The sequence below is a fragment of the Oncorhynchus kisutch genome, unplaced genomic scaffold (genome assembly GCF_002021735.2).
Source record: "Oncorhynchus kisutch isolate 150728-3 unplaced genomic scaffold, Okis_V2 scaffold999, whole genome shotgun sequence".
NCBI lineage: Eukaryota > Metazoa > Chordata > Actinopteri > Salmoniformes > Salmonidae > Oncorhynchus > Oncorhynchus kisutch.
The window spans coordinates 53,151-75,667 of record NW_022262944.1 but is presented as its reverse complement, the minus strand read 5'-3'; the positions used below and the strand labels follow the sequence as shown (position 1 = coordinate 75,667).

Below are 22,517 nucleotides of genomic sequence, written 5' to 3'. Positions count from 1 at the left end.
CAGTACCTGGTTCTAGTCCAGGCTGTATCACAGTGGTCTGAGACACTGCATCTCTACAGACACCCTGGTTCGATTCCAGGCTGTATCACAACCGGCCGTGATTGCATCAAAGGGCTGGATTCTGTTAAAGCGAGTAAGATTTGTTTCTGAAATGCTTCTCTTAAGGGTAGGATTGTTTATAGATTAGTATAGTTTTATCCATACACACCATTTTTCTGTATTGGGCGGCGCACAATTGTCCCAGCGTCGTCCGGGTTTGGCCGGTGTAGGTCGTCATTGTTCTTAACGGACTAGTTAAGTAAAAGGTTAAATAACAAAAAAACACATGAAGTCTTCTCCTTTATTTATTTATTGAACTGGGCACGTTGGGCACGTTGGGCTCGGGGATGGAACAACTGTTTCAGTGCCTACATCATATTATTCATCAATAGTGGGAATATGGGTTAAGATATGCAACATCATTTTGTATATATAGTGTATGTAAGATTACCCCTTCAAATGAGTGGATTCATCTATTCCATCTTCTTAGCACTGACTCACAAACCTACCTCAAACTTCCCCCATACTGGACACCTAAAAAATAATATCCACGAGTTCATCGGACTCTGGTGAGGTAGATAAAGGGCCTCGTTGCCAAAATCACAAAGTATCCCTTTAATGACTTGTATACGCCCACAACATTCTGTAGTCTGGATACGCACACCGTTCCAACACAGAAAAGCTACCTTTTTTAATATACTTAATTACCATTATTTGGAAAATGATTTCACTCATATTGTAATTAATTATACGTCATAGAAATCTGGGAAAGCCATGCACTTACTCACTCCATATTCAATTTATATTTTAAAACAAAAAATAAATCATACAAATGTATTTTTGAGTCCAATTTCTATAATTAGATTTCATGTATATCAAAAACAAAAACACATTCTCAGTCAAAAATATGAGACAATTGTGGGAGCACAATGTGTGTTTTCTGATGATTTTTAAGTCCATGTGAGGTGCTATATCTCTTTCCACACTCGGAGCATTGGTATGGCTTCTCCCCTGTGTGTGTTACCTCATGGACTTTCAGGTGCCCTAACTGCATAAATATCTTTCCACACCGGAGGCACTGATAACTTTTCTCTACAATGTGGATTCTTTCATGCTCTTTAAGTTGTTGAAACCATGTAAATTTAATTCCACAGTGGGAGCATTGGAAAGGCTTCTCCATTGTGTGTCTTTGCTCATGTTCTTTCAGGTTCCATAAATTCCTAAAACTCTTTTCACAATGAGAACAGTGGAAAGGTTTTTCCACAGAGTGTGTCCCCTCATGTCTTTTCAAGGACCCCGATGAGAAAAAATTCCTTTCACACTGTGAGCAGTGGTAAGGCTTCTCTCCTGTGTGTGTCCTCTCATGTGATTTCAGGTCCCCCCGTTGGGTAAAACTTCTTTCACACTGGGAGCAGTGGTAAGGCTTAGAGTGTATTTTTTCATGTTTTTTCATATATTCTGATGAATTAAAATTCTTTCCACACTGAATGCATTGGTAGGGTCTCTCCTTTGTGTGTGTCCTCTCATGTCGTTTCAGGTTCCCAAACCAGCTAAAACTCTTTCCACACTGAGAGCAGTGTCGTCGTCTTTCTGGTTTGGACGTCTCTGGGTCTGGTTCCCCCGAAGCACTCTTCAAGCTGTCACAGTGAGAGTCTGTGTCTGGTCTCTCCCCTGCTGAAGACAAACAGAGAGTTTAGTTAAACAGAGAGACCTCAATGAAACCTCCACATAATAACAGTCTTCCTATGAGGTTTAATCTAGACTAGAGCTTGTCATCACAGAGTGGCTGTAGTGCTTTGTAAGCTAATAAAAACACTATTAAACTTAGTGGTGTTGTGCATTTATTAGACCTAATGGGTAAATAGACAGTCAGTATAGGATACATGTAATAGACTAGTCAGTATAGGATACATGTAATAGATCTAATGGATAAATAGACTAGTCAGTATAGGATACATGTAATAGACCTAATGGGTAAATAGACTAGTCAGTATAGGATACATGTAATAGACTAGTCAGTATAGGATACATGTAATAGACCTAATGGATAAATAGACTAGTCAGTATAGGATACATGTAATAGACTAGTCAGTATAGGATACATGTAATAGACTAGTCAGTATAGGATACATGTATTAGACCTAATGGATAAATAGACTAGTCAGTATAGGATACATGTAATAGACTAGTCAGTATAGGATACATGTAATAGACTAGTCAGTATAGGATACATGTATTAGACCTAATGGATAAATAGACTAGTGATGGTATTAATGACAATTTTAAAAGCGTCTATGAAAATCGATATAAATCTGAATTAAACAACCGTTGGACTGATCCTACGGCATTATTAGACTCAATACCCCTGAAGCAACTATCAGCAGACAAAAAATGATCCTCCCTCCCCCCCAAAAATACTAGACACGTTTAAAACATTCACGTGGAGAAAAGCACCAGACTGCTTTGCCATAGAATTGTATTTAACATTCTGGGAAAAAATAGCACCCCTATTTACTCAGACTAACAACTATGCAACTCAAAAAATATATAAACACAACATGTAAAGTGTTGGTCCCATGTTTCATGAGCTAAAAATAAAAGATCCCAGAAATGTTCCATACGCACAAACAGCTTATTTCTCTCAAATGTCGTGCACAAATTTGTTTACACCCCTGTTAGTGAGCATTTCTACTTTACCAAGATAATCCATCCACCTGACAGTGTGGCAAATCAAGAAGCTGATTGAACAGCTTGATTATTACACAGGTGCACCTTGTGCTGGGGCCAATAAAAAGCCACTCTAAAATGTGCAGTTTTGTCACAACACAATACCACAAATGTCTGACATTTTGAGGGGGAGTGGAATTGGCATGCTTACTTTAATATCCACCAGAGCTGTTACCAGAGAACTGAATGTTCATTTCTCTACCATAATGCCCCCTCCAACATAGTTGTAGGGAACTTGGCAACAGGCCTCACAACTACAGACCACGTGTATGACGTCAGTCTACATGAAGGAGCCCGAGCTGCCAGTCTGCATGAAGCAGCCAGTCTACATGGAGCAGCCAGAGCTGTCAGTCTGCATAGAGCAGCCAGAGCTGCCAGTCTGCAAGGAGCTGCCAGTCTACATGGAGCAGCCAGAGCTGTCAGTCTGCACGGAGCTGTCAGTCTGCACAGAGCTGTCAGTCTGCACGGAGCTGTTAGTCTGCACGGAGCTGTCAGTCTGCAAGGAGCTGTCAGTCTGCACGGAGCTGTCAGTCTGCAAGGAGCTGTCAGTCTGCAAGGGGCTGCCAGTCTGCAAGGGGCTGCCAGTCAGCACGGAGCCGCCAGAGCTGTCAGTCTGTAAGAAGCCGCCAGAGCTGTCAGCCTATATGGAGCAGCCAGTGCCGCCAGTCTGCCCAGCGCCGCCAGTGCCCCCAGTCTGCCCAGCATCGCCAGTCTGCCCAGCGTCGTCAGTCTGCCCAGCGCCGCCAGTCTGCCCAGCGTCGTCAGTCTGCCCAGCGCCGCCAGTCTGCCCAGCGCCGCCAGTCTGCCATTCAGCCAGACTCTTCCAGATCTGCCAGTCGACCAGACTCTTCCAGATCTGCCATTCAGCCAGACTCTTCCAGATCTGCCAGTCGACCAGACTCTTCCAGATCTGCCAGTCGACCAGACTCTTTCAGATCTGCCAGACTCTTCCAGTCGGCCAGGATCTGCCAACCAGCCAGGATCTGGTAGATCTACCTACCTGCCTGAGCTTTCTCTCACTCCTGAGCTTTCTCTCACTCCCGAGCTTTCTCTCACTCCCGAGCTTTCTCTCACTCCCGAGCTTTCTCTCACTCCCGAGCTTTCTCTCACTCCCGAGCTTTCTCTCACTCCCGAGCTGTCTCTCACTCCCGAGCTTCCCCTCAGTCCCGAGCTGTCCTTCAGTCCCGATCTGCTCCTCAGTCCAGTGGGTTTCTGGGTGAGGACTACTAGGCCATGGTCGGCGGCGAGGGTGGACTATCCAGGGACGAAGGGAGAGGGGACTAAGACATTAAAGGAGTGGGGTCCACGTCCCGCGCCGGAGCCGCCACCATGGACAGACGCCCACCCGGACCCTCCCTATTGTTTTGAGGTGCGTTCGGGAGTCCGCACCTTAGGGGGGGGGGGGTTCTGTCACGCCCTGGTCTAAGTATTTTGTGTTTTTTCTTCATGTATTGGGTCAGGCCAGGGTGTGGCATGGAGTTTTTGTATTGTGGTGTGTTTTGTCTTGGGGTTTTGGTGTGTATATATTTGGGATTGTAGCTAGTGGGGTTTTCTAGCAAAGTCTATGGCTGTCTGGAGTGATTCTCAATCAGAGGCAGGTGCTTATCGTTGTCTCTGATTGGGAACCATATTTAGGCAGCCATATTCTTTGAGTTTGTCGTGGGTGATTGTCCTTAGTGTCTTTGTTCCTGTCTACGTGTTAGGTTACACAAGTATAGGCTGTTTCGGTTTTCTTTACGTTTATTGTTTTGTAGTGTTTAGTGTTTAGTCGTGTTTACGTTTTGTTAATAAATATGGATCGCAATCGACACACTGCAGTTTGGTCCGACTCTCCTTCATCACAACTAGAAAGCCGTAACAGCCTCATGTCAGTGAAACCAGCATTTATAAAGACAGCCTCATGTCAGTGAAACCAGCATTTATAAAGACTGCCTCATGTCAGTGAAACCAGCATTTATAAAGACTGCCTCATATGTCAGTGAAACCAGCATTTATAAAGACTGCCTCATATGTCAGTGAAACCAGCATTTATAAAGACTGCCTCATATGTCAGTGAAACCAGCATTTATAAAGACTGCCTCATGTCAGTGAAACCAGCATTTATAAAGACTGCCTCATATGTCAGTGAAACCAGCATTTATAAAGACTGCCTCATATGTCAGTGAAACCAGCATTTATAAAGACTGCCTCATGTCAGTGAAACCAGCATTTATAAAGACTGCCTCATATGTCAGTGAAACCAGCATTTATAAAGACTGCCTCATGTCAGTGAAACCAGCATTTATAAAGACTGCCTCATATGTCAGTGAAACCAGCATTTATAAAGACTGCCTCATATGTCAGTGAAACCAGCATTTATAAAGACTGCCTCATGTCAGTGAAACCAGCATTTATAAAGACTGCCTCATGTCAGTGAAACCAGCATTTATAAAGACTGCCTCATATGTCAGTGAAACCAGCATTTATAAAGACTGCCTCAGTCACAATCCTAGACATATTAGCAACCCATCCTAGTTGTTGCAGCTTTACATTTACCCTTTTCTTAAAAGGCACAACAGGCAGAATTCTGGTGGCAGAATTTCAGTTTGTGGCAAAACAAGTCGATGAATAGTGTAGAGGATCATTGTAGCATCTAAAACCGCTGTGAAACATATATTCATGAACTAAAAATATAGTATTTTCAGCTGTTCGAAGCTTTTGTGCGAAACCCCGAAAGTAAAACGAGCAAAAGCTAAACTTAAGAGCGAGGAAGCATAGAAATAGATAATGTCGAACAGATCTACAGCTTCTTAGACTTGCTTTAAATGAGAATGGACTATATTTCTATGTGAATTTGGTCAGCCTAAAAAGCTTCCTACTGCCCCTGTACGTTTCCAACAGAGATTTTCATATCTGTCACATACACAGAGGAAGAAAACATTAGAAACGTTCTTTCCATGACAGACGGACCAGGTGAATCCAGGTGAAAGCTATGATCCCCTTATTGATGTCACTAGTTAAATCCACTTCAATCAGTGTAGATGAAGGGGGGGGGGAGAGAAGACAGGTTAAAGCTATGATCCCCTTATTGATGTCACTAGTTAAATCCACTTCAATCAGTGTAGATGAAGGGGGGGGGGGAAGACAGGTTAAAGCTATGATCCCCTTATTGATATCACTGATGGAGACAGGTTAAAGCTATGATCCCTTATTGATGTCACTGATGGAGACAGGTTAAAGCTATGATCCCCTTATTGATGTCACTGATGGAGACAGGTTAAAGCTATGATCCCCTTATTGATGTCACTGATGGAGACAGGTTAAAGCTATGATCCCCTTATTGATGTCACTAGTTAAATCCACTTCAATCAGTGTAGATGAAGGGGGGGGGAAGAAGGATTTATAAGCTTCGAGACAATTGAAACATGGATTGTGTTCAGTGCCTTCAAAAAGTATTCACACCCCTTGACTTATTCCACATTTTGTGGTATTACAGCCTGAATTCAATGGATTAAATATGATTTCTCTCACCCATCTATCTACACATAATACTCCATAACGACGAAGTTATTTTTCTGTTGACATTTTTAGCAAATTTATTAAAAATGAAATATCTCATTTACTTAAGTATTCACACCCCAGAGTCAATACATGTTAGAATCACATTTGACAGTGATTACAGCTGTGAGTCTTTCTGGGTACGTCTCTAAGAGCTTTGTATTGGATTTGACAGTGATTACAGCTGTGAGTCTTTCTAGGTACATCTCTAAGAGCTTTGTATTGGATTTGCCCCAAACATAACACATCGTATTCAGGACCCTTTCTTCTTTAAGGTTGCTGCCCCCTATCATCTTCAACCTTTTTAACCTGTCTCTCATCTCTGGGGAGGTTTCCATTGCTTGGAGGGCAGCTACAGTTAGTCCTTTATTTAAAGGGGGAGATCAAGCTGATCCTAACTGTTATAGGCCTATTTCTATTTTCCCTTGTTTATCAAAATTGTTGAAAAAACTTGTCAATTGGTTTCTCGACTGGTTTCTTGATGTCTTTAGTATTCTCTCTGGTGTGCAATCTGGTTTCCGCTCAGGTTATGGATGTGTCACCGCAACCTTAAAGGTCCTCAATGATGTAACCATTGCCCTTGACACTAAGCAATGTTGTGCTGCTATTTTTATTGACTTGGCCAAAGCCTTTGATACGGTAGACCATTCCCTTCTTGTGGGCCGACTAAGGAGTATTGGTGTCTCTTAGTGGTCTTTGACCTGGTTTGCTAACTACCCTTCTCAAAGAGGGTAGTGTATAAAGTCAGAAAGTCTGCTGTCTCAGCCACTGCCTGTCACCAAGGGAGTACACCAAGGCTCCATCCTAGGCCCCACACTCTTCTCAATTTACTTCAACAGCATAGTTCAGACAGAGGAAGCTCTCTCATCCATTTATATGCAGATGATACAGTCTTATACTCAGCTGGCCCCTCCCGGATTTTGCATTAAATGCTCTACAACAAAGCTTTCTTAGTGTTCAACAAGCTTTCTCTACCCTTAACCTTGTTCTGAACACCTCCAAAACAAAGGTCATGTGGTTTGGTAAGAAGAATGCCCCTCTTCCCACAGGTGTTCTTACTACCTCTGAGGGTTTAGAGCTTGAGGTAGTCACCTCATACAAGTACTTGGGAGTATGGCTGGACGGCGCACTGTCCTTCTCTCAGCACATATCAAAGCTGCAGGCTAAAGATACATCTAGACTTGGTTTCCTCTATCGTAATCGCTCCTCTTTCACCCCAGCTGCCAAACTAACCCTGATTTAGATGACCATCCTACCCATGCTAGATTACGGAAACATAATTTATAGGTCAGCAGGTAAGGGTGCTCTCAAGCGGCTAGATGGTCTTTACCATTCAGCCATCAGATTTGCCACCAATGCTCCTTATAGGACACATCACTGCACATCACTGCATATACCTCTCTGATAACCGGTCATCTCTGTATACCCGTCGCAAGACCCAATAGTTGATGCTTATTTATAAAACCCTCTTAGGCCTCCCTCCCCACTATCTAAGATATCTACTGCAGCCCTCATCCTCCACATACAACACCCGTTCTGCCAGTCACATTCTGGTAAAGGTCCCCAAAGCACACACATCCCTGGGTCGCTCCTCTTTTCAGTTCGCTGCAGCTAGCGACTGGAACGAGCTGCAACAAACACTCAAACTGGACAGTTTTATCTCCATCTCTTCATTAAAAGACTCAATCATGGACACTCTTACTGACAGTTGTGGCTGCTTTGTGTGATGTATTGTTGTCTCTACCTCCTTGACCTTTGTGCTGTTGACTGTGCCCAATAATGTTGCTACCATGTTGTGTTGTCATGTGTTGCTGCCTTGCTATGTTGTTGTCTTAGGTCTCTCTTTATGTAGTGTTGTCTCTCTCTTGTTGTGATGTGTGTTTTGTCCTATTTATATTGCATTTATTATTTATTTTAATCCCAGGCCCCCGTCCCCACAGGAGGCATTTTGTCTTTTGGTAGGTCGTCATTGTCAATAAGAATTTGTTCTTAACTGACTTGCCTAGTTACATAAAGGTTAAATAAATAAAACTATAGTTCATTTCTTTGCCACATTCTTTGCAGTTTTGCTTTAGTTCCTTATTGCAAACAGGATGCATGTTTTGGAATATTTGTATTCTGTACAGGCTTCCTACTTTTACTTGTCAATTAGGTTAGTGTTGTGGAGTAACTACAATGTTGTTGATCCGCTGGGGCGCTACTTGGCACATTGTGCTCTTTAGTGACTCCTTGTGGTGGGTCAGACGCCTGCAGGCTGATTTCGGTCGTCAGTTGAACTGTGTTTTCTCTGACACATTGGTGCAGAGTTAAGCAGGCGGGTGTTAAGGAGCGCGGTTTGGCGGGTCATGTTTCAGAGGACACATGACTCTACCTTCGCCTCTCCCAAGCTTAAGTATTTTTAAAACCAAATACTTTCTTGGCTTATTTCTCTCGTATTTTTCCATTTGAGCCATTTTAATTAAGGTATCTTTTACTCAGGTATGACAATTAGGTATGACAACAACTGTATTGGCTGCTGCGTGTCGGGCCAATTTGCGGTTAAACACGAGTGCAGGTGGTAAATTATTTTAGGACAGTGGGGACAAGACATTGACATTAATACATGTCAATGTATTGTCAGTAAGCATTTCACTAAGGTCTACACACCTGTTGTATTTGGTGCGTGTGACCAATAACATTTGGTTTGACGCTAATAGCTAAATAGTTAACTAGATGATTTGCCTATCTCGTTCCTCTGTTGTCTGACTATTTTTTTTATTTGTGCTAGCGGACAAAGCGTTAATATCGCTATTTTAAAAAATGTCTAAATTATTTTACCTTTATTTAACTAGGCAAGTCAGTCAATAACAAATTATTATTTACAATGATGGCCTACCAGGGGAACAGTGGGTTAACTGCCTTGTTTCAGGGGCAGAACGGCAGATGTTTTTTACCTTGTCAGTTCGGGGATTCGATCTAGCAACCTTTACGGTTACTGGCCTAACACTAACCGCTAGGCTGCCTGACCACCCCAAAAGCCTTCCACATGCTTCGGTTCGGCTGGCGAACCTAACGAGTGTGCTCACATAAGTACTATTAAGGAGAGTAGCCTAAAACTGCAATAGTACTGTTTGTCCATCTTGAGATGCCGGAGGCAGTATACATTTCTTCAAAATGGTCAGAATTAATCTAAGATATACTGTTTATACAAAAGTATGTGGACACCACTTCAAATTAGTGAATTTGGCTATTTCTGTAAGTCTCTCTGGAGATGATTGTCTGCTAAATGACTCAGTACTGCAAGTCTCTCTGGATAAGAGTGTCTGCTAAATGACTCAAAAGTAAATAGGCCTACCCCTGGGGTACGACAGTTGAACTAAGCTCATTGGGCTTTTATAATTATCCTAGAATCAATGGCTAGGGCTGTTGGCCACAGAATTGAGTTAAACAAAACACGCATGTACCATTGGCCATCTTCTCCTTTAACAATTCCTACAGTACTGAACAACATATTCAGTAGAATGCTCCTTTAAAAGTTCCTTTAAAAACACACAGCCTAGTTCAACAACTGCAGAGCTTGTGTCCCCTGTTTTTAAGACAATACTCACTGGTGTTAACAGGATTTTCAGTCTCTTCCTCCTCTCCATTTTCATCCTCCTCTGTCACTCCCAAAACATCTTCCTCCTCCTCTTTTATTGAGATAGCCTCCTCTTCCTCTTTTACTCCAAAAGGTTCCTTCTCTTCTTTCAATGTTATGGCCTCTTCCTCCTTTTTCATTCTGAAAGCTTCTACATCCTCCTCTTCCTCTTCCACTGTGACAGCCTCTATCCCCTCTTCCTCTTTCACTCCAAAAGGTTCCTTCTCTTCTTTCCCTACAACAGCCTCTTCTTCCTCTTGTTTTATTCTGAAAGCTTCTTCCTCTCCTTTCACTGTAATATTCTCCTCTTCTTCTTTTACAATAATGTTCAGCCCCAGAGCTTCTTTCTCCGTCCAGCAGACCTCTTCTTTAGCAAGGGGGCAGTAGCTTAGTGAACTCATATTAGCTAGCTAGCTAGTTAGCATTAGCAACTAGCCTAGTGCTAAACTCAGTACGAATTTAACAAATATGCTTATTTAAGTAAACAAGCAAATTGCATGTAAGTTAAGGAGTGTATATATATAAACAGAATTGTGTTTAAAACACTGAGATTCATATTAACACAAATGGTCGAAAGAGCTTCAATGTTTAGGTTTTGTGTTTGCTTGCAAGCTAGCGAAGTGGTTGAATCAGTAGCCGTGTTGTTGTTGAAGAAGCCCCGTCCACTAGAATACACGTCACCAAGAGGCATCACCTGAAAGACACGTCGCCATCTGCTGACTGGAGTGGGTAACGCTGTTCAATTAAATGAAACATTCTGGAAAACCAACTTCACAAAAAAATTATTGGCAAATAACCAGATATGTTTTCTCTTACTTCTAAGTACCTTTACACAGATGTAGAAGCTGAATATGAATATGTACATAATTAATAAATCCTGTTTTGAAAAGATAATGTGTTAGAAACAATTATCTGTTGTTGTTGTTGTTTGTTATGTTTTCACCTCCGGAGTTTTTATCTCGATGAGAGCATTTTATTACTTTACAGGGGAAATCTGCAGTTCAACCAATAACAAGTCGCTACCCCGCCACTGTTTTGGTAAAAAAAAAAAAAAAGGATTATAGTTTTAACCAAACTGTGAGAATATACAGCGTTTGTTTAGAATTACATTGTTTTACAAACCCAATGAGGTAAAAACAGGCTTTTATGTTCTGATGGGGTACGGCAGTTGAACTAAACCCATGAGGCATGTATAAGTTATATTTGGGTTCTGATAGGGTACAACAGTTGAACTAAGCCCATGAGGCATGTATAAGTTATATTCTCCAATAATTATTTTAAAAGTTTGAAATTAGATGTACCAATCCCAGATTGCCCCTTTAAAGCCACACTCTGTAAAATGTGAACATACTATTTCCTTAAAATCACACACTGGTCAGGTCACTGCACTTTCCATTCAGCTTCAGGCAACCTGGATGTAAAGGCTTGTTCACACCTGTAGTGACTCCTTCTATCCGTCACAACCCCATTGTTACGTATCCATTGTTTACTAGATACATCAACGTAATGACACCCAACACAATGTTGAAAAATCAGAATGCTTCCCACCACTAGATCACATGACGAGACGTGAGCTGGACGTGATCCCAGTGAACCGGTAGAGAGAGGACTCTAACCAGGAATCATACGTGGTAAAGTAACACCCGTTGTCATGACAGCCGAGTATTCCTCTGGGCAGAGGCAGTAGGTCTACCACACTGGCGTGTGCCTTGTTACAACAGCCTAAGTATATAACATGATTGACACGACCGTAATAATCATCATGAAATCGCCTTTGGAAGTGCCATAAGTGTAAACCAACATTATTCAGGATTTTACATTAACCTGTTTAACTGCATTGATATGGTTTAATTGATCATAGTCCAGACATCGTTATAGATATGTCTTAATTGATCATAGTCCAGACTCGTTATAGATATGTCTTAACTGATCAAGTCCAGTCTCGTTATAGATATGTCTTAACTGATCAAAGTCCAGACTCTTATGGATATGTCTTAACTGATCAAGTCCAGTCTCGTTATAGATATGTCTTAACTGATCAAGTCCAGTCTCATTATATATATATATGTCTTAATTGATCAAGTCCAGACTCGTTATAGATATGTCTTAACTGATCAAGTCCAGTCTCGTTATAGATATGTCTTAACTGATCAAGTCCAGTCTCGTTATAGATATGTCTTAACTGATCAAGTCCAGTCTCGTTATAGATATGTCTTAACTGATCAAGTCCAGTCTCGTTATAGATATGTCTTAACTGATCAAGTCCAGTCTCGTTATATATATATATGTCTTAACTGATCAAGTCCAGTCTCGTTATAGATATGTCTTAACTGATCAAGTCCAGTCTCGTTATAGATATGTCTTAACTGATCAAGTCCAGTCTCGTTATATATATATATGTCTTAACTGATCAAGTCCAGTCTCGTTATAGATATGTCTTAATTGATCAAGTCCAGTCTCGTTATAGATATGTCTTAATTGATCAAGTCCAGTCTCGTTATAGATATGTCTTAACTGATCAAAGTCCAGACTCATTTTTAGTTCTAAATACCATGCAGTTGAATCAGGTGAATTTAAACCAAACATTTTTTTTTGCAGGTCTTCTATTTCCCCTTATTCATTGATAATTTCCCATCATGAAAATGTATCTCTATTCCCCAACCAAACACGATACCACAAAAAAAAAAACATAACAAAAACAGCTTTTTACACCAATCTGGCAACCCTCATGAAATCAGACAGCACCAGAATCCCAAAGTATTAAGCGAAAACAAGCATAGAGAACAGTTTTGGCTTTAATTTTAAAAACCAACGGAAGACTACTATTATAAGTATTATAAGTATTCCGGTGACAACCTGGTTGATTAATAACAATATTGGATTGTTAACACGTTTGTTTTTTTTATATAAATAAATGTGGGACACAAAAAAAAGCCAGTGTAGAACCCCATTACCCAAAATGCACTGCTCCAATTACTTTCAAATGTTTGTTCCCCCCCCCCCCCCACCCCCCCAAATGTATTTTCCGAAAAATGAAGTCTCACAAAAACCTGTATTTTCCTACGAATTGAGTTGCACAAAAATGTGTATTTTCACACTAATTAAGCCACACAAAAACGAAACAAAACAAAAAAATACATTTTTTTGTACATATTTGCAGGAATTGAGTGTGAGACCGTCTTTATTCAGGAGCCTGTTGGTGTCAGACTTGATGCTCCTGTACCGCTTGCTGTGCAGAAGCAGAGAGAACAGTCTGTGTCTTTTGATTGGTTGGAGTATTTAGACTTGATGCTCCTGTACCGCTTGCTGTGCAGAAGCAGAGAGAACAGTCTGTGTCTTTTGATTGGTTGGAGTATTTAGAACACTGCCTATAGAATGTCTACACCTCCCTTGTATTTCTTCACATATTATTGTGTTACAAAGTGGGATTAAAATGGATTGAATTTTCTTTTTTTTTTGTCAACTATCTACATAAAATGCTCTGTAATGTCAGTGGAAAATGTTTTAATAAGTTTTTATTAAAAAAATGTACCATTAATATAACTTGATCAGTATTCCCCACCCTGAGTCAATGTTTTATTTAACCGTTATTTAAATCGGCAAGTCAGTTAAGAACAAATTCTTATTTTCAATGACGGCCTAGGAACAGTGGGTTAACTGCCTGTTCATGGCACATTGGGTACAGTTACAGCAAAGTAGATTTGTCACAAAAGTTAAAAATAGCAATAAAATTCATCAATTATCTTTGAATATCTTCTTCTTCTGGCAACGCTAAAGGTCGCAAGTAATAATAAAATAAAAATGTTTCAATTGTAAATGGCTTGTGTAGTCAATTCCGTGTCCTCCAACTTTGGATGTAACGTTCGATGTAATTACTCAATCTAAACTGACGTTTATCGAGTCATGTTTGGTCTCATTGCAGTCCTCTGTTTGTTAGTAGAACAACCACAACGCATGGTTCTTTTCCGGGACAAATTGACCGAAAGGAAGTGATTTGAACCCAGCAAACAATTACCTAATTGTGCACCAATGATAGGATCGGTTCTTCATTGATTGACTGGATTTCGGACCAATGACCACTGATCCTCTTGAAATCTACCTGGTTAGATAGCCAATGAGCTCAGGTAAACGACAACATGTGATGGTTCTATCCAGGAAGCTTATCTTTTGTGGGAAAGCCATGCGTGTCGACAACCATTCTCCATTGAAAATTCTTCCAGACGCACCAACTGTGGTTACGCGCAGCATTTCTTTTGGAGAGCATTTTCAAAGAATAAATATGGCAAGTAAATCTTTAAAATCGAAGACCAAGACAAAGCATACAGATCTACACGATATAATTGATGAGATTGCTCGAGATAGTGACAGTGAATTACTACAAGATGAGTCAGACAGTGACAATTCTTTTGACTCGGTTTCTGAGGTTATGTTCTTATATGGAGAAGATTCTGTGTTGGATTGGTGAGTAAACGTTGTTTGAAATTAATAATATCACATATTCATTTGAGTTGTTTGAGATATATATATTTTTTGCCATACATAAAATTATGACGAGGACATGAAATATAAAGTACACATGTGTATAAAGTAAACATTGCTCTACATTGTGGGTGTATCTGTGTGTCTGTATATATTACATATATTTTTGCATGTATTTTATCTAAACATGGAATGAACAACACCTCACTTACTCTGTATATAATCTGTGTCTTTATTTCACAGTCCCAGCGATTCTGATTGGGAGCCCATACTGCCAAGGTGCAAATCCCCCACTGAAGCTGGTCCATCCAGCCGGACCCCTGCTGTCTCCGGCACCACCCCCGCCCGGCCATCAAGAGGTGTGAAGTCGGTGACAAAGAAGCGGAGGAAGGGAAGTGTGGAACCTGCTGGCAGTGCAGAGGAGGGTCGTTGGCACTCTGTGCTGGAGGAGGATGTGGCCCCACCACCTCCAATTTTCAGACCAAAGAGGCCACCAGGTCCTCAGCTGGACATGACCTCAAAGTACAGCCCCATACAACTTTTTCAGTTGTTTTTCACCCCACGAGTTGTTGATTCCCTGGTGTTGAACACTAATAGGAACGGAGCTAAGAGGCAGGAAGGCAAGAAAGAGGCATGGAAGCCCATTTCCATGTCAGATATTTTTTGTTACTTTTCTATGGTCATTTACATGGGTCTTGTAAAGCTAAAAACCCTGAAGGACTACTGGAAATCTGCACCCCTCTATCAACTGCCTTTTCCCTCCACAGTCATGTCATGCAAAAGGTTTCTGACAATCTCACGGGCACTTCATATCAGTGACCCAGAAGTTGATAAGGACAACGAGACGAAACGAGGCACGGCAAGGTTTGATAAGCTCTGCAAAATTAAACCTCTCTACCTCGACATCATTGAGGCCTGCAATACTTATTTTCAGCCTGCCCAGAACCTTTCCATAGATGAGAGGATGGTAGCCTCAAAGGCCAGAAATGGCCTAAAACACTACATGCGTAACAAACCGACTAAATGGGGTTACAAACTGTTTGTTTTGGCTGATTCTGCGTGTGAATACACGTGCAATTTTTTTGTCTATGAAGGGAAGAACAGTTGTGCTACCGGGAAGGGACTGAGCTATGACTCCGTTATGCAGTTATTAGATTTTCAGCTGCTAGGGAAGGGCTACAAACTGTTTGTGGATAACTTCTACACAAGCCCTACCCTGTTTGCAGACCTGAGAAAGCTGGAGATGTGGGCCTGTGGCACCATTCGGTCCAACAGAGTGGGCTTTCCGAAAACCAGGGTGAACGACATGCCTAAGCGGGCTGAGCGGGGGACCATGCGATGGATCCGAGAAGATGGCCTGCTGTTTGTGAAGTGGATGGACACCAGAGAGGTGGCGATGTGCTCCACTATCCACAAGTCCTTCAGTGGTGATCACGTCGTCAGGCGTGTGAAGGGCGCTACTGGGGCATGGACCACAAAAAATGTCCCCATTCCAACTGCAGTAAAGGACTACAATAAGAACATGGGAGGTGTCGACCTTTCGGATGCGCTTATAGGATACTATAATGTTCTCCACAAAACCATGAAATGGTACAAGACATTGTTTTATCATTTCATTGACATTGCTGTGGTGAATGCCTTCATCCTCCAGAAGGAAATGGCCAAGAGCTGTGGACAGCCTCCCATCTCACAGCTAGCCTTCAGAGAGCTGCTCATCCAGGAGCTTGCTAGCTACAGCAAGACCACTGTAGCACCTTCATTCCCCTCTACCTCTGTCCCTTCTGCTCCTTCAACCAGTGGTGTGCACATGCTTAAATTCCTTATTGCAGGCAGGAATGAGTGCAAAAGGGGCTTAGTAAGGAGGCTTCGTTGTGCTCTTTGCCACAAGAAATCCTCTGTCGGCTGCACCACCTGTTCAGTGACCCTCTGCTTCACAGCAGAAAGAGATTGCTATGGGCTATGGCATCAGCAGCACAATATTGTGTAGAGGGTCTTCACATTATTGAACATTGAACGTGTAAATAGTTAACCATGTTATTTAAACATTTTTTAAATATTCATTTTTTTCTTCAATTTTTCCTGTATATTTTTCCTGTATATTTTTCCTATATATTTTTCCTGTATATTTTTCCTATATATTTTTCCTGTATATTTTTCCTGTATATTTTTCCTATATATTTTTCCTGTATATTTTTCCTATATATTTTTCCTGTATATTTTTCCTGTATATTTTTCCTATATATTTTTCCTGTATATTTTTCCTGTATATTTTTCCGGGTATGTTTGAATAATTGTTTTGTGTATAGTTATTTGCATCAATGTTTCGATGTTCCAATTCGGCCACTTGGGTACATTTGGGAAACTTGTGAGGGACACCTGGGTGACTTCATGCTCACTGGCATGTACCTCACTCATTCCTGAAGGTATCTGTCTGAAACTTTGGTCAAATACTGTTGCCTACTTATGTTCTTATGTGGAATTAGCCCCAGTATCATAACTGAATGTTTGGCTGTTCTAGTTTATTTTAAAGATGCAACAACAATAAAAGAACAGAAAAATGTCTGTTTATTTCCTTGTATTTTCTTCTACCAGATCTATTGTGTTATATTCTCCTACATTCAATTCACATTTACACAAACTTCAGAGTGTTTCCTATGAAATGGTAACAAGAATATGCATATCCTTGCTTCTGGGCCTGAGCTACAGGCTGTTAGAATTAGATATGTCTTCAGGCGGAAATTGCACAAAGTAGGGCGGTAGCCGTAGCAGGTTTTAGGAACAAATTCTTATTTTCAATGACGGCCTAGGAAGAGTGGGTTAACTGCATGTTCAGGGGCAGAACGACAGAATTGTACCTTGTTAGCTCGGGGATTTGAACTTGCAACCTTCCGGTTACTAGCCCAATGCTATAACCACTAGGCTACCCTGCCGCCCCATGGTAGAAACCAGTGGTGGGAAAAGTACTCAATTGTCAGACTTAAAGGTAAAGACACCTTAATAGAAAATGACTCAAGTAAAAGTGAAAGTCACCCAGTAAATTACTACTTGAGTAAAAGTCTAAAAGTATTTGGTTTTAAATATGCTTAAGTATCAAAAGTCAATGTAATTGCTAAAATATACTTAAATAATCAAAAGTAAAAGTATAAATAATTTCAAATTCCTTATATTAAGCAAATTGTGTGGGCAAGAGGCTCGTTTCAGCCGTCACCTCATGTTTCAGTAACCACCTCATGTTTCAGCCGTCACCTCATGTTTCAGCCGCCACCTCATGTTTCAGTCGCCACCTCATGTTTCAGCCGTCACCTCATGTTTCAGCCGTCACCTCATGTTTCAGCCGCCACCTCATGTTTCAGTAACCACCTCATGTTTCAGCCGTCACCTCATGTTTCAGTCGCCACCTCATGTTTCAGTAACCACCTCATGTTTCAGCCGCCACCTCATGTTTCAGTAACCACCTCATGTTTCAGTAACCACCTCATGTTGCAGCCGTCACCTCATGTTTCAGTCGCCACCTCATGTTTCAGTAACCACCTCATGTTTCAGTAACCACCTCATGTTTCAGTCGTCACCTCATGTTTCAGCCGCCACCTCATGTTTCAGTAACCACCTCATGTTGCAGCCGCCACCTCATGTTTCAGTAACCACCTCATGTTGCAGCCGTCACCTCATGTTTCAGCCGCCACCTCATGTTTCAGTCGCCACCTCATGTTTCAGTAACCACCTCATGTTTCAGTAACCACCTCATGTTTCAGTCGTCACCTCATGTTTCAGCCGCCACCTCATGTTTCAGTAACCACCTCATGTTGCAGCCGCCACCTCATGTTTCAGTAACCACCTCATGTTTCAGTAACCACCTCATGTTGCAGCCGTCACCTCATGTTTCAGCCGCCACCTCATGTTTCAGTCGCCACCTCATGTTTCAGTAACCACCTCATGTTTCAGTAACCACCTCATGTTTCAGTCGTCACCTCATGTTTCAGCCGCCACCTCATGTTTCAGTAACCACCTCATGTTGCAGCCGCCACCTCATGTTTCAGTAACCACCTCATGTTGCAGCCGTCACCTCATGTTTCAGCCGCCACCTCATGTTTCAGTCGCCACCTCATGTTTCAGTAACCACCTCATGTTTCAGTAACCACCTCATGTTTCAGCCGCCACCTCATGTTTCAGCCGCCACCTCATGTTTCAGCCGCCATCTCATATCACCACCTCATGTTTCAGCCGCCACCTCATGTTTCAGTCGCCACCTCATGTTTCAGCCGTCACCTCATGTTTCAGTAACCACCTCATGTTTCAGCCATCACCTCATGTTTCAGCCGCCACCAAATGTTTCAGTCGCCACCTCATGTTTCAGCCGTCACCTCATGTTTCAGCCGCCACCTCATGTTTCAGTAACCACCTCATGTTTCAGTCGTCACCTCATGTTTCAGTCGCCACCTCATGTTTCAGTAACCACCTCATGTTTCAGCCGACACCTCATGTTTCAGTCGCCACCTCATGATTCAGTAACCACCTCATGTTGCAGCCGCCACCTCATGTTTCAGTAACCACCTCATGTTGCAGCGTCACCTCATGTTTCAGCCGCCACCTCATGTTTCAGCCCTCACCTCATCTTTCAGTCGCCACCTCATGTTTCAGTCGCCACCTCATGTTTCAGTCGCCACCTCATGTTTCAGTAACCACCTCATGTTTCAGTCATCACCTCATGTTTCAGTCGCCACCTCATGTTTCATTAACCACCTCATGTTGCAGCCGCCACCTCATGTTTCAGTAACCACCTCATGTTGCAGCCGTCACCTCATGTTTCAGTCGCCACCTCATGTTTCAGCCGCCATCTCATGTTTCAGTAACCACCTCATGTTTCAGCCGTCACCTCATGTTTCAGTCGCCACCTCATGTTTCAGACGCCACCTCATGTTTCAGTAACCACCTCATGTTGCAGTCGTCACCTCATGTTTCAGAAACCACCTCATGTTTCAGCCTCCACCTCATGTTTCAGCCGTCACCTCATGTTTCAGCCGTCACCTCATCTTTCAGCCGCCACCTCATCTTTCAGCCGCCACCTCATGTTTCAGCCGCCACCTCATGTTTCAGTCGTCACCTCGTGTTTCAGCCGTCACCTCGTGTTTCAGCCGTCACCTCGTGTTTCAGCCATCACCTCGTGTTTCAGCCGCCACCTCATGTTTCAGCCTGCCACCTCATGTTTCAGCCGCCACCTCATGTTTCAACAAGATAATGCACAGCCCCATGCAGCAAAGATCTGTACACAATTCCTGGAAGCTGAAAATGTACCAGTTCTTCCACAGCCTGCATACTCACCAGACATGTCACCCATTGAGCATGTTTGGGATGCTCTAGATCGACTTGTACGACAGTGTGTTTCAGTTCCCGCCAATATCCAGCACTCCATGCGAAGGAGATGTGTTGCACTGCATGAGGCAAATGGTGGTCACACCAGATACTGACTGGTTTTCTGATCCACAACCCTACTCCTTCTTTATGGTATCTGTGACCAACATATGCATATCTGCATTCCCAGTCATGTGAAATCCATAGATTAGGGCATAACTAATTAATTTCCTTGTAAAAAAAAGAGGAGGAAAGGAGGGAGGTGGATCAAAGGTCAAAGGTTAATCGAACTCGAGTACGAGGCAGGCAACCTAGGAGGGTCGATTGACTGGGAGAGATCTGCTGCACTAAAGGCGCAGCACAGGGAGCTGCAGGAGCAGAAGGCTCGAGCATTCCTGGAGCGTGCGCATAGTGGCTTTCTAGAACATAATGAGACTTGTTCCGCTATGTTCTTTAAGTCGGTTAGGGCCAGACAGAGTAGGAAGGTAATGCATGGCGTTAGGGAAGAAAATGGGACTGTAGTAAGTAAACCAGAGGAGATGGTCAGGGTGACAACTGATCATTTCCCGAGGTTTATTTAAGGAAAGGGAAATAGATGTAGAGCAGGGAAATGTGTTTTTAGAACACTTGTCCCGGCGGTTGCCGGAGGACATTAGAGACGTGATGGAGGCCCAGATCTCACTAGAAGAGGTTGAGAGCGCTCTTAGGAGGATGGGAAAAGGGAAGGTGCCTGGGATGGATGGGCTGCCGGCTGAGTTTTAGCTCAAGTTTTGGGGTATACATGGACCAGTGGTCCTCGAAGTCTTGAAGGCCATCCTTGAGACGGGGGTCCCGGGGGGATCAATGGCTGTTGGTGTGCTGTCACTTCTTTATAAGCAGGGGGAAGCAACTGACCTTGGCAACTGGCGGCCGTTGACCATGCTGTGCGTAGATTACAAGCTACAGTGCCTTGCGAAAATATTCGGCCCCCTTGAACTTTGCGACCTTTTGCCACATTTCAGGCATCAAACATAAAGATATAAAACTGTATTTTTTTGTGAAGAATCAACAACAAGTGGGACACAATCATGAAGTGGAACGACATTTATTGGATATTTCAAACTTTTTTAACAAATCAAAAACTGAAAAATTGGGCGTGCAAAATTATTCAGCCCCCTTAAGTTAATACTTTGTAGCGCCACCTTTTGCTGCGATTACAGCTGTAAGTCGCTTGGGGTATGTCTCTATCAGTTTTGCACATCGAGAGACTGAAATTTTTTCCCATTCCTCCTTGCAAAACAGCTCGAGCTCAGTGAGGTTGGATGGAGAGCATTTGTGAACAGCAGTTTTCAGTTCTTTCCACAGATTCTCGATTGGATTCAGGTCTGGACTTTGACTTGGCCATTCTAACACCTGGATATGTTTATTTTTGAACCATTCCATTGTAGATTTTGCTTTATGTTTTGGATCATTGTCTTGTTGGAAGACAAATCTCCGTCCCAGTCTCAGGTCTTTTGCAGACTCCATCAGGTTTTCTTCCAGAATGGTCCTGTATTTGGCTCCATCCATCTTCCCATAAATTTTAACCATCTTCCCTGTCCCTGCTGAAGAAAAGCAGACCCAAACCATGATGCTGCCACCACCATGTTTGACAGTGGGGATGGTGTGTTCAGGGTTGATGAGCTGTGTTGCTTTTACGCCAAACATAACGTTTTGCATTGTTGCCAAAAAGTTCAATTTTGGTTTCATCTGACCAGAGCACCTTCTTCCACATGTTTGGTGTGTCTCCCAGGTGGCTTGTGGCAAACTTTAAACGACACTTTTTATGGATATCTTTAAGAAATGGCTTTCTTCTTGCCACTCTTCCATAAAGGCCAGATTTGTGCAATATACGACTGATTGTTGTCCTATGGACAGAGTCTCCCACCTCAGCTGTAGATCTCTGCAGTTCATCCAGAGTGATCATGGGCCTCTTGGCTGCATCTCTGATCAGTCTTCTCCTTGTATGAGCTGAAAGTTTAGAGGGACGGCCAGGTCTTGGTAGATTTGCAGTGGTCTGATACTCCTTCCATTTCAATATTATCGCTTGCACAGTGCTCCTTGGGATGTTTAAAGCTTGGGAAATCTTTTTGTATCCAAATCCGGCTTTAAACTTCTTCACAACAGTATCTCGGACCTGCCTGGTGTGTTCCTTGTTCTTCATGATGCTCTCTGCGCTTTTAACGGACCTCTGAGACTATCACAGTGCAGGTGCATTTATACGGAGACTTGATTACACACAGGTGGATTGTATTTATCATCATTAGTCATTTAGGTCAACATTGGATCATTCAGAGATCCTCACTGAACTTCTGGAGAGAGTTTGCTGCACTGAAAGTAAAGGGGCTGAATAATTTTGCACGCCCAATTTTTCAGTTTTTGATTTGTTAAAAAAGTTTGAAATATCCAATAAATGTCGTTCCACTTCATGATTGTGTCCCACTTGTTGTTGATTCTTCACAAAAAAATACAGTTTTATATCTTTATGTTTGAAGCCTGAAATGTGGCAAAAGGTCGCAAAGTTCAAGGGGGCCGAATACTTTCGCAAGGCACTGTACTTGCAAAGGTCTTGGCGGATCGGTTGCGCACAGCCCTTCCCTACGTCGTCCACGAGGATCAGACGTGCGGGGTAGAGGGACGCTCTATTAGATGGAACCTACAGTTGATCAGGGATTCCATCGCTTGGGTTGAAGATAGAGGGCTGCCATTAATGGTAGCAGCGCTAGATCAGGCGAAAGCATTTGATCGCGTG

General features: G+C 42.5%; 1 protein-coding gene across 2 annotated transcripts; it reads right to left on the bottom strand.

The window, feature by feature from the left end:
• Positions 1–333: 333 nt before the first annotated feature.
• On the bottom strand, positions 334–10,609 carry LOC116364132 (zinc finger protein 664-like). Of its 2 annotated transcripts, none has more exons than XM_031817357.1 (2): positions 9,891–10,609; positions 334–1,710 (listed from the first exon to the last, which is right to left on the bottom strand). In XM_031817357.1, the coding sequence occupies exons 1-2, from the start codon at positions 10,318–10,320 to the stop codon at positions 935–937; spliced, it is 1,206 nt and encodes a 401-aa protein (XP_031673217.1). In that variant the 5' UTR covers positions 10,321–10,609; the 3' UTR covers positions 334–934. The 2 variants fall into 2 exon arrangements, with proteins under 2 accessions (XP_031673217.1, XP_031673216.1); XM_031817356.1 differs by having other exon boundaries at positions 342–1,713.
• Positions 10,610–22,517: the final 11,908 nt, after the last annotated feature.